Source organism: Ranitomeya variabilis, chromosome 1 (assembly GCF_051348905.1).
Source record: "Ranitomeya variabilis isolate aRanVar5 chromosome 1, aRanVar5.hap1, whole genome shotgun sequence".
Classification (NCBI taxonomy): Eukaryota; Metazoa; Chordata; class Amphibia; order Anura; family Dendrobatidae; genus Ranitomeya; species Ranitomeya variabilis.
In genome coordinates this window covers 746,396,686-746,408,901 of record NC_135232.1, presented here as the reverse complement: position 1 = coordinate 746,408,901, position 12,216 = coordinate 746,396,686, and the positions used below count along the sequence as shown (strand labels likewise).

The window sequence follows — 12,216 nt, the reverse complement described above, 5'->3', positions numbered from 1 at the left end:
TCTGCATCTCTTGGCAGAAAACGCAGGTGCGGATTTGGTGCGTTTTTACCCCTGCGGATTTCTATGATGGCATGGGTACAAAAACGCTGCAGATCCGCAAGAAATACGTGACATGCTATTTCTTTTGATCCACAGCGTTTCCGCAAGATCTGCTCAGCGTTTTTTTTTTTTACATTGTACTGTAAATCACTTGCGGATCTGCAGCGTTTCTGCGCAGAAAAAAAACGCAGATCCGCAACGTGCGCACATACTCTTAAAGGGATTGTCCATCTTGTGGAAAGTAATTTTTTCCTATTCTATAGCTCCTGTATTTGGGGCAAAAAAAACCAAAACATTTTTGCAAAATGGGTTCTAGATGATGATGGGGGGGATCTTCAGCAGGCCTCTGGTTGCTATGGAAACCCATGTCATTTGATTGCCTCAGTCTGAGATTGAAATGGTTAAACTGCAGCGATCAGCGCCCGTTCTTTCGATACCTACCACATATGACACGGGATCAGCTCCTGAGTTGGATCATGCTTTCATTAGCGACCTATGGAGTAAATGTGGGTCATCAAGGGGTTAAATGGCCATCACCTGCTGACCAGCCTGCCGGTGGATGTATGTGGCATGAGTCCGCAAACGAGTCGAAAATAAAATATCTATTTGCCTATTGATTTTTTTTTTTTTTCTGTTTTTTTTTTCTGCCCCATCCTTTACAATTCTTTGTGAGAGTGAATTAAAAAAAAAACACTGGAAAAATTAGATATTTATTGCATTAAAATTAAATAAAAATATATGAAACGCGTTTTTTTTTTATCCCTAAAAAAACCATATTCATGATGTTTCTGAAAAGCCCCAAAAATTAAGAAAAAAAGTGCTTGAAAGAAATGATGGAAAATTTCATCCATAAAAAAGCAAATCACTATAAGGCTACTTTCACACATCAGGTTTTTGCATCATGCATCAAGTACAATCCGGCGAATGTTGGAAAAACCGGATCCGGCGCAGATTTTGAAAAACATGCGAAGGATCTGTTTTTTCTACGGATCCGGCTAGCATATCTAGATTATTGGCTAAAAAAATTTTTGGAGCATGTTCAGTTTAAAAAAACGGAATCCGTCTTTTTCCAGATCCGGCGCTTTCGGCTTTTTCGCCGGAGACAAAAAATGTTGCTATGGACGTTTTTTTCAAGAAACCGGAAACGGCAGATTTGCTATATCCGGTGAAATCTGGACGAAACGCAATGTCATCAGGTGCAATCTGGCACTAATGCAAGTATATGGGAAAAAAAACTGGATCCTGCAGCAACATTTCTGGATCTGTTTTTAGGAAAATGAGCCGGATTGAGCCTGACAGCGAAAACCTGATGTGTGAAAGTACGGTAGCCTAAGGAGACTTTATGGCCGTCCAGTATTGTGGTTTAGTCGGCTCTCCTGCTTTCACACACAGTTTTAAAACTTGTTGGCCGTGCCACCATCTAAGACTCCATGCGCACATTGTTTCTTTATTTTTTTGCTTTTTTATTTTTTAGCTTTTAATCACAGCATGCCTGATATATATTTTTGTGCTGCTTTAGTTTGTTCCACGATCTATGCTGAAACGTCACCTCTGTCTTGCAGAATATGTCTGCCGAAAAGAAGCCCATGCGATACGCGCACCTCGAGGGTCACACAGATGTTTGCTTCAATGAAACTGGAAGGTAAAGACTTATTCCATGTGAAAAAAAAAAAAAAAAGTTCATCCCTTGTAGTCGGTTTCACACATCTGATATTCACAGCCCGAGGAGGGAGATGTCAGTTCGGACATGGTAGTGTGTACTCGGACTGTGAATGTATGAGACTGGCCTAAGGCTGTGTGCACACAATGCGGATTTGCTGCGGGTCCGCAGCGGATTTTTCCGCGCAGAAACGCTGCAGATCCGCACTGTGATGTACAGTACAATGTAGATCAATGAGATAAAAAAATAGCTGTGCAGATGGTGCGGAATTGCTGCGGATTTCAAAGAAGTGCATGCCACTTCTTTGGTGCGGATCTGCAGCGTTTCTGCACCCCTCCATTATAGAAATCCGCATCAATTCCGCATAAAAACCGTAGCAAATCCACGGCTGCGGATTCTGCCAGGAGATGCGGATTTTGTGCAGAAAGTTTTGCACCTCTTCTTACGTGTGCACATAGCCTAAATATACTATAAGCCTTATTCAGACGTCCGTGTCTGCGTCTCGCACATGAACTTAAGAACAAACAGGAAGATGGAGGGCACCACCAAAATAGAAGGATCGCCTGTTGCATGCCAAAAATAGAGTTCATTGCAAAAGAGAGGAAAGAAGCATGTGTAATACAGGGATCACTAGAAATAAGTTACAACATATCTTTATTCAAAATACAACACTGACAAAAGCTAAAACCATTAAAAACAAAAAAAAACTGTATAAGCCCACAATAGGGCTGCACCCTAAATCGCCACCAAAGTAACTGCAAAGATTAGAGATCACATGGCTAAAATACAATGAAACATGCGACCACACACAGCATAGAAAGATAAGAATCACATATAGCCAATAGCAGTTAGCACAGAGAGAAAAATGGCACCAATAAATAAAGTGCTACTGTGCTAAAGAATCACAACCGCCTAAAAGGAGATGTGGGCAGGCTTCTATCTAGCTAAATAAGGCTAACCAGAAATGTTGCTGCAAATACTGTGAAATGCCCGCAAGCAATGAAGAGAATAGGGCAAGAGCTGACAGACTCCTGGTATGGGTCCTGAAGCACAGTGCTACCTGTGTGGGGAGCAGTGTTTGGTGCTTGTAAAAAGAAAGACGCCTATAGGCGGTGAAAGCTGTGCTGGAAGTATGGAGAGCGGGGAGATAGGGGCAAAAAGTGCGCCCGACGCGTTTCGCCAGTATATTGGCTTCCTCAGGGGCCATGGCTGCAGTGCTGTGGCATAGGTTATAAATATCTGTCATAATCATGGAGTAGAGAGTCATATATGATATGGTAGTAGGGCAACAACCAGAGAACAACCCCTGTATGAAGGATGGCGGAATGTAAGGTGCAGTATGACCCAAGGTGTGAGTTTCAAAGGAATTAAGATTACTAAATGATTAATAGAGGTTAGAAGCCTACAAGAGAATATAGGCGTGCTGAAAAAATGAGCATTTTAGATGGTATTCATATAGGTTGGAAAATGCTGTATGGACAGAAAGGTAAATTTAATAAAGGTCAAAGATATATTTAAGAATCACAGCCGCTTACAGTAAAGTAGCCTTTTCTAGAGTGTCATGCAGTCCCATTAGTCTCTGAAATCAGAGATATGCTTGTTCTTCAAAAGTGACGGTATGCAGGAACATAAGGATAGGGGTGGTCCAGATTTTCTTGCGTGCATGGAATCCTGGTCCAATGGTTCCGCTTTTCCAGTCACTGGGAATCCTGAAGAGTAGTAGAGTCTGGGTTTACAGTCCTTGAAGTTGATTGAATCCATACTTCTACGTGTCCAATCCTAAATGCCAGAAGATGAGAGCAAATGAGTGAAAACGATTGCCAAATGGGTAATATTTTTTTAAACTTTTTTGTAGAATCCCATAAATAAGAGTTCCTCATTGAGCCCATGGAGTGCCAGGCTGAGGAGACTGTGAATCTATTTGGATTCACATCTGAGTAATTTGTTAATAATGTCACCCCTCTAATATTAGTTGGAATTTCCTCCAGGCCCATTACCTTCAATCCTGTTGGACAACTCTTGTGCGCCTCCAAAAAGTGCAAGGCTGTTGCTGTTAGGTTTTTACCCTTTTCATGGTCTTTTTTGGCAGTGGAGATATTAGAGAGATGCTGCTGTAGTCTTCTACGCAATTCTTGTGTTGTCTGTCCAACATAGATTTTTGGACAATTGCATATGAGAGCGTATACCAAAGTCCAAGACTTACAGTTGAAGACTTTCTTAGGAGAAATCTGAAATGGAAAAAGAGAGATGGAAAAACCTTCTTGTACAACTGTGTGCTGACAGATATTGCAATAGCCGCAGGGGTATGTACCAAAAATTGAGTCTGGTGGTAGGACGGGTATAATGGCTGTGACACAGGGTGTCCTTCAGGTTTTTTGCCCATCTTGCCACTATATTCGGTTTCTTGGAGATATGGGGTATCAATATGGGCTCAATTCGGGAGGATACCCCAATTCCGATCCAGAATTTTACGTATGTCCTGCCACTGATTATTAAGCGTGGTGATGATACCCAAGGGTCTAGAGGACTCAAGTGTGCGTCCCTGGGGTAGGTCTGGGCGCATACTCGCACATGAACCCACTATAGGTTAGTCAAGCATCCAAAATTTTTCGATAGTTGTCATGAAATGGGATCTCGTCCAATCTGAGTGCCAAACACCATTATTCAAGTGACGCAACCATGCGCTATTCATTTTTCTCTAACGCCTCCTGATCTTGAAACATATGTGGGTGACACATGGATGGTGAACTTGAGCTCCTGCTCCTAGCTTACTTCCACCCCGGATGGCTGTCTGCAGCACGTAACGTTCCTCTGATTGCTTCCTAGCTGTCTGGTGACCTGCGGCAGTGATGGAGACATTCGCATCTGGGAAAATATAGAGGATGATGACCCCAAGTCCATCAGTGTTGGAGAAAAGGCGCATTCATTTGCTTTAAAAGTAAGCACAAGTTTAATTTTGCTATGTCCCTATAAACCTCTATTTACTGTCATGTCTTAGGCCATGTTCACATGCTGCGGTTTTTACCGCGGAACCGCCGCGATTTTGATGCTGCGGGTCCGCAGCAGTTTCCATAGCGTTTACATTAACATGTAAACCCTATGGAAACCGCAAACCGCAGTGCACATGCTGCGGGAAAAACCGCGCAGAAACGCAGCGGTTTACAACCCGCAGCATGTCACTTCTTTGTGCAGAATCGCTGCGATTCTGCACCCATAGAAATGCATTGAACCGCTTACTTCCCGCATGGGGCTGTGCCCACGTTGCGGGAAGTAAGCGGATAATGTGCGGGTGGTACCCGGGGTGGAGGAGAGGAGACTCTCCTCCAGGCCCTGGGAACCATAAAATAGTGTAAAAAAAAGAATTAAAATAAAAAATGAAGCTATACTCACCTATCAGCGCTGCCCGCGGCCGTCCGGTCTCAGTTGCTGTGCCGAACAGGACCTGTGGTGACGTCGCGGTCACATGACCGTGATGACGCCGCGGTCACATGACCGTGACGTCACGAAGGTCCTTGTCGGCACAGCCGCTTGCAGCGCCGGGGAGATCGCGACGTCAGAGGGTGAGTATAGCCAATTTTTATTATTTTTTACATTACTATTGATGCTGCATATTGCTGCATATGCAGCATCAATAGTACAGCAGTAATCCCGCAGCGGAAACCGCGGAACAAGCCGCGATAAATCTGCAGGGATAACCACAGCGGTTTTGCCCTGCAGATTTTCAATTCCGCTGCGGGATTAACCCGCAGAGGAACCCGCAGCGTGTGAACATGGCCTTAGGCTCCTGTTCTCTTTGTTAGGCCTCTTTCAGATGTACGTTTCTCTGGTACATGTGGTGACAGTTTTCACATGTACTGGAGACACTTACACACATAGACACATTGAAATCTATGTTGCTGTGCACATGTCAGTGTGTTTCCACTGACCGTGTGACCCGCATGTAGACATGTCCATTTTTTAGTGGCAGCACAGGCCTCAAAACGTCCTGTACGTGGATGACACACTGGGATGTCATCCATGTGACATGTCCCGGTGCCTGAGAAGCAGCAGTACAGTAAGCGCTGTTCCCCAGTGCCAGGTGCTGAAGATGGCTCTGTCAGTTTTGCCTGGCTGGTTATAGAAAATACAGGGGAACCCATGCCGGATTTTTTATTTATTTATAGTGCAGGTTGATGAATACTCCCTGCTCCTGCTCTCATTGTTATTTGCGACAGCAGGTGTAGGCTGATGGAAGTAATAGTCCCATCAGCCGCTGCCTGCTCTCCCTGTTATCAGTTGAATATAACTCAACATTATCCCCTGCTCGTGCTGATCGCCGACAGAGAAGGAGAATGATGAGATCCATATTCAGCACCCGGTGCTGTGGAACAGCGCTTACTGTACTGCTGATTCCCAGGCGCTAGTATGTGTGGTACTGATGCGGCACATGGTTGCCACACGTCTGCTGCAAGTGTTACACACACGGACACTGACTTCCTCCTGTACTGTTTTTTCCATTAACAGAAATATTAGGACGTGTGAACCCGGCCTTACATAGTTACACAGTTATATAGGTTGAAAAAAGACCCCGTCCATCAAGTTCAACCTTTCTCCACCAATTCTACATTTTGTCACTAAATTATCTATGACCCGCAATGTTCTGTGTATCGAGGAAATCATCTGTCCCATGTATTAAAGCTATTATAGTGTCAACCATTACTACCTCTTGTGGTCAGCATTTCACAGGCTCACTGCTCTAACTGTAAAGAATCCTTTCCTATTTAGCTGTCAGAATCGCCTTTCTTCCCCCGTAATGAGTGCCCCCTAGTAATTAGTATGGTCTATGGAAGGAATAAGTCCTGTGCCGTCTTCTGTACTGAGCACACATATATTATACAGGTAAACGAGATCTCCTCTGAGGCGTCTGTATTCTAAGCTAAACATAATAGGGAGAGGCCTCCATCCGGTGTAATATAGAAGAGGCCTCCATCCTGTGTAATATAGGAGAGGCCTCCATCCGGTGTAATATAGGAGAGGCCTCCATCCTGTGTAATATAGGAGAGGTCTCCATACGGTGTAATATAGGAGAGGCCTCCATCCCGTGTAATATAGAAGAAACCTCCATCCTCTGTAATATAGGAGAGGTCTCCATCCCATGTAATATAGGAGAGGCCTCCATCCTGTGTAATATAGGAGAGGCCTCCATCCGGTGTAATATAGGAGAGGCCTCCATCCTGTGTAATATAGGAGAGGCCTCCATCCTGTGTAATATAGGAGAGGCCTCCATCCTGTGTAATATAGGAGAGGTCTCCATCCGGTGTAATATATGGAGAGGCCTCCATTCCGTGTAATATAGGAGAGGCCTCCATCCTCTGTAATATAGGAGAGGCCTCCATCCTCTGTAATATAGGAGGGGTCTCCATCCGGTGTAATATAGGAGGGGTCTCCATCCGGTGTAATATAGGAGAGGTCTCCATACGGTGTAATATAGGAGAGGCCTCCATCCCGTGTAATATAGGAGAGGCCTCCATCCTCTGTAATATAGGAGAGGTCTCCATCCTGTGTAATATAGGAGGGGTCGCCATCCAGTGTAATATAGGAGAGGCCTCCATCCTCTGTAATATAGGAGAGGCCTCCATCCTCTGTAATATAGGAGAGGCCTCCATTCCGTGTAATGTAGGAGAGGCCTCCATCCCGTGTAATATAGGAGAGTCCTCCATCCCGTGTAATATAGGAGAGTCCTCCATCCCGTGTAATATAGGAGAGTCCTCCATCCCGTGTAATATAGGAGAGGCTTCCATCCCGTGTAATATAGGAGAGTCCTCCATCCCGTGTAATATAGGAGAGGCTTCCATCCCGTGTAATATAGGAGAGGCCTCCATCTTCTGTAATATGAGAGCTCCCAGTAGAGATCCCTGCTGCCCCCCCTTCTCTTAGTACAGATCCCTGCTGCCCCCCCTTCTCTTAGTACAGATCCCTGCGGGCCCCACCACTCCCAGTACAGATCCCTGCTGTCTCCACCGCTCCCGAGTACAGATCCCTGCGGTCCCCACCACTCCCAGTACAGATCCCTGCGGTCCCCACTGCTTCCAGTACAGATCCCTGCGGTCCCCACTGCTGACTATATCCCATTTAGAGAATGTACCATTTATGACCACTCTTTGTTTCCTGTCATTTAGCCAATTCCATACCCATCTGCATATAGTTTCCCCCAGTTCAGGCCTTTGTAGCTTCAGTGTTAGGCCGGGGTCACACTTGCGAGTACAATTTGAGAAACTCGCATCAATAACCAGCTCTGCCGCCAGCACTCGGGACCGGAGCATGCAGGATGAATAGAAATACATGCAGCCGCACACTCTGGTCCCGAGTGCCGGCTGCAGTGGCAGTTATTGATGCGAGAGACTCGCGTGAGTTTCTTGTGCTGAACTCGCAAGTGTGACCCCGCCTTAAGGCTGTTATGTGGTACAGGATCAGTTGTCTTTATAAAGTCCAGATAAATGCCATCAGCCGCACGACCAGCATCCAGATCTGCACTGACCTCCTCATAGAAACCAACATGTTAGTAGAGGTCATTCCTGGAAAAGTTTAGATTGGTGGGTAATTCACACTGCAACCCCTTTATTACACCTTGTCAAGGCTCCGTTCACACTACATTGTGTGCACAATCATTATCTTTGATGTATGGAGAACCTCGGAGTTACCTGCACATGTAATGCATTTTTGTTCTTGTAGGTATTTTTAATGTAAATTTTTTTAATCAGGATGGAAAAGTGGTCATAGCATCTTCCAACAATGCAATTCAGATGCACACGTTTCCCGCTGGCGACCCGGATGGAATTCTGACGCGTTTCACCACCAATGCTAATCACGTAGTCTTTAACACAGATGGCTCTAAGATTGCAGCTGGCTCCGGGTAAGGGAGAATGCATCATGCTCATAAATGCTGCGTTCGATATTAATGACCTATCCTTCTTATAGGCTGTCTGTATCAGATTGATGGGGGTCCTACTCTTGTATCTTCACTGATCCCCTATCTGAAGGGGCTGCGGTGCTTGCTTGAGTGTCGTGACCATAACTAGCAGCCTCATAGACATATATTAGTCCACGCACTGTGGTCAGTGTGTGAATTCTGCCGTAGGGTTCTTTCAGATTACACCTAAAGAACATCTCTGGAATCCGCCCTTTTCTCTAGTCACCTTCCACAACAGCAGCTTCGGAGGATGTCTCCCCGCCCTAATGGGGGACAGGAAACACAGAGGTTAAATACCCTACCCTTCCTGCAACCATCAGTGTTTTTCTTGTCCCCCCATGGGGAATGAAGGGCATGAAGAGGTCCTACTGTGGTGCTGCCGTGGCCGGCGACCGGAGTACCCAGTTTCATTTACCTAAAGCCATGCAGCTGAGGTTCGGGGGCTCCGCTCTCCTTCCTCCGTACGCTGCTCCTGTCTCCATGTTCTTATGTGACTCCGGACCCACCTTTGCCACCCCTCCCGCGCCCCCTCCGGGGGAAAGCGGGGCGGTTACGTGCGACCGGGGTCCTCTCTAGCTCCCCGGCTTCCTCCTCTCCTTGGCTCTGGACGGCGTGGTACACGCGCATCAGAAGTGACGCAATCCCGAATTTCCGATTTACTTCCGGTGCGTTCCAGAGTGGAACGCACGCGCGCCCGGCATCACTGCTGGTCTCACGGAGTCCGCAGCCTCATTGGGTGTTCCCGGGTGCCCCCCGCACCACCTGCAGACCTGGGAGAGGAGCACGATCAAATGACGCTGTGACCTCGATTATTTAATCCTGGTTGGGAATGCCACCAGGTAAGACCCTCTGACTGTTCTGTGTGACTGACGGACAGACAGGGCCATGGATGGCGATAAAATTCCCCTCTCTGCCTCTGCTGAGCCCAGCGTCCTCCCTCCTACTGTAAGTAGTGGATGAAGGTCCCTTTCCCCTAGGTGGTTTAATAGGCTTAGCCCCATCTCTCTCGTTTTTTAGGGAGACAAGGCTCCTGCCCCTAGGAAGGATAAAGCGTCCAGTCACAAGTGTGGCGTATGTGCTGCCAGACTTCCTTCTGCATCCAACAAGAAGCTTTGCCAATCCTGCACTGATGAGGTGTTACGGGCCGAACAACCCTCCCTGCTTGAGAGTATCAAGTTCCTCATTAAACAAGAGGTTCAATCCTCGGTATCGGCCCTGTCCCATACCTTATTGCCACAGCCCCCTCCTCCAAAAAAGAGGAAATTAGTAGCTGTGAAGTCTGATTCAGATTCTGGTGAATTACACCCCCCCCCCCCCCGAGATGATACTAAAAAATATTATTTTTCCTCTGAGAACATACAGGAGTATGGTGAGGGGTACAATGGGTGTGGCGGAAGAGGAGGTGAAACAATCCGTGCAGGACGAAATGTTTGGAGGCCTCAAACCTAGGAAGCTAAATGGATTTCCCGTGCATGAAAATGTGCAGAGCCTCATTCTTCACAAATGGGAATCTCCGGAGAAGGGACTTAGTGTTCCCTCTGAATTAAAAAATCGCTTCCCGTTAGATGGTGATATCTCCCTTTGGGATACTCCTAAAGTAGATATGCAGGTCTCCAGAGTGACGAAAAAGACAGCCCTCCCATTTGAGGACTCCTCTCAACTCAGGGACCCCATGGATCGCAAAATTGAAAGCCTGCTAAGGATATCCTGGGATACCTCCACTAACCTCCTAAAAACGAACGTATCATTTACCTGTGTGGCTAGATCACTGTTTCGCTGGCTCCGAACCCTGGAGGGTCACCTAACCCAGGGTACTTCTAGAGAGGTGATTCTGGATTCCCTTCCACTTCTCTATACAAATCCTCTGATGTCGAATGAAGATCAACCGCTTCCATCATGATCTTTGTGAACACTCGAGGTGCTGACGAGATGCCAAACAGGAGGGCGTTGAATTGGTAATGGATGATTTGATAATCCTGGGCAATTGCAAATCTGAGAAATTTCCGGTAGCTTTGATGGGCAGCACAGTCGCTCAGTGGATAGCACTGCAGCATTGCAGCGCTGGAGTCCTGGATTCTAATCCCACTTTGGACAACATCTGCAAAGAGTTTGTATGTTCTTTTCGTGTTTGCGTGGGTTTCCTCCGGGCACTCCGGTTTCCTTCCACATTTCAAAGACATACTGATGGTGAATTTAGATTGTAAGCCCCATCGGGGACAGTGGTGATAATGTGTGCAAAACTGTAAAGCGCTGCGGAATATGTTAGCGCTATATAAAAATAAAGATTATTATTATTATGAATGGGAACATGGTAATAAGCGTCTGTCAAATCTATCGTAGCCATCACCCAATTCTTGCCAATTAGGGGGAATTGCCGACTTGATTGATTCCATCTTGAATCTCCTGTATGTGATCACCCGATTTAGGGGCTTGAGGTTGATGATGATCCTGTGCTTCCCTGAAGGTTTTCTGATCAAGAAGAGACGAGAATAATGGCCTTTGCCTGTCTCTTGTGGCGGTACAGGAGAGATCACGCCTGCCTGCAGCAAATCCTGAATACCCGAAACCAGTGCGTTCCGGGAATGGAGATCCTGCAACGAGGTGATCCTTAGGCACTGAGGGGGAGGACTCTCGAATTCTAGTTCTAATCCATACTGGATTGTTCTGAGCACCCACTGGTTTGAGGAGATGGTACTTTATTGGTGGACGAAGTTCGAGAGTCGACCCCCCCACAGGCCGAGAGTAGTCACTGTTTGTCAGGGGTTTGCTGGTGTTGGGGGACAAGGATGTTCCTGCCCTTCCACCCTTTGGGATAACTCCAGCGGCCTGTTTTACCTTTCCCCTTGAATTCCCTTTGGGAAGTTTGATCTTTGGAGGAACGAAAAAAAACGTTTTCTGGGATTCCTTTGTTCTGCAAGCGCCTTCTTTTTGTCCGTAGCCTTCTCCAAGATATCGTCGAGGGCTGGACCAAACAAATAGTGACCTTGAAATGGGATGGCACAAAGTTTCGCTTTTGATGTGATGTTGCCACTCCAGGATTTCAACCATAGGGCCCTTCTAGCTGAGTTAGAGAGGACCGCGGATTTGGCTGCCACCCGAACTGATTCCGCCGAGGCATCGGCCAGGAACCCCTTCGCTTTCTTGAGACGGCCTCCCTTCTAAACTCCGATGTGACAAAAACTCTATAGAGATACTGGAAACCTTAGGTTGGATCCCAAACCTGGAGAAGTCAGACCTTCTTCCCTTCACAAAAAAGAAGTTTCTAGGGGTCCTGCTAAATTCAGAAGTAAGGAAATCCTTTCTGCCCAGAGAGCGTAAGCTCGATCTGGTACAGAAGATCTCAGAATACAGAGTCCTGAAGGCCCCCACCCTTCGGCACTCTATGTCTATCCTGGGTTCCTTAACGTCCTGCATCCAGATGGTACCCTGGGCCCAAGCCCATACAAGAGCTCTTCAGATTCAAATACTCTCATCCTGGGACAGACCGTAGATCTCCCTATCCAAAAAAAGTACCTCTTCCCAATCACGTCAAGGTATCCCTGACATGGTGGCAACGCCGGCAGAATCT

General features: G+C 46.6%; 1 protein-coding gene across 3 annotated transcripts in view; it reads left to right on the top strand.

The window, feature by feature from the left end:
- Positions 1–12,216, top strand: part of WDHD1 (WD repeat and HMG-box DNA binding protein 1) — a 125,308-nt gene that overhangs the window by 44,103 nt on the left and 68,989 nt on the right. For all 3 annotated transcript variants that reach the window (XM_077269941.1, XM_077269924.1, XM_077269934.1), the window contains exons 2-4: positions 1,602–1,681; positions 4,526–4,637; positions 8,440–8,591. In XM_077269941.1, the coding sequence (XP_077126056.1) occupies positions 1,605–1,681; positions 4,526–4,637; positions 8,440–8,591 (341 nt within the window). In that variant the 5' untranslated portion in view covers positions 1,602–1,604. The remainder of the gene's footprint in view (positions 1–1,601; positions 1,682–4,525; positions 4,638–8,439; positions 8,592–12,216) is intronic.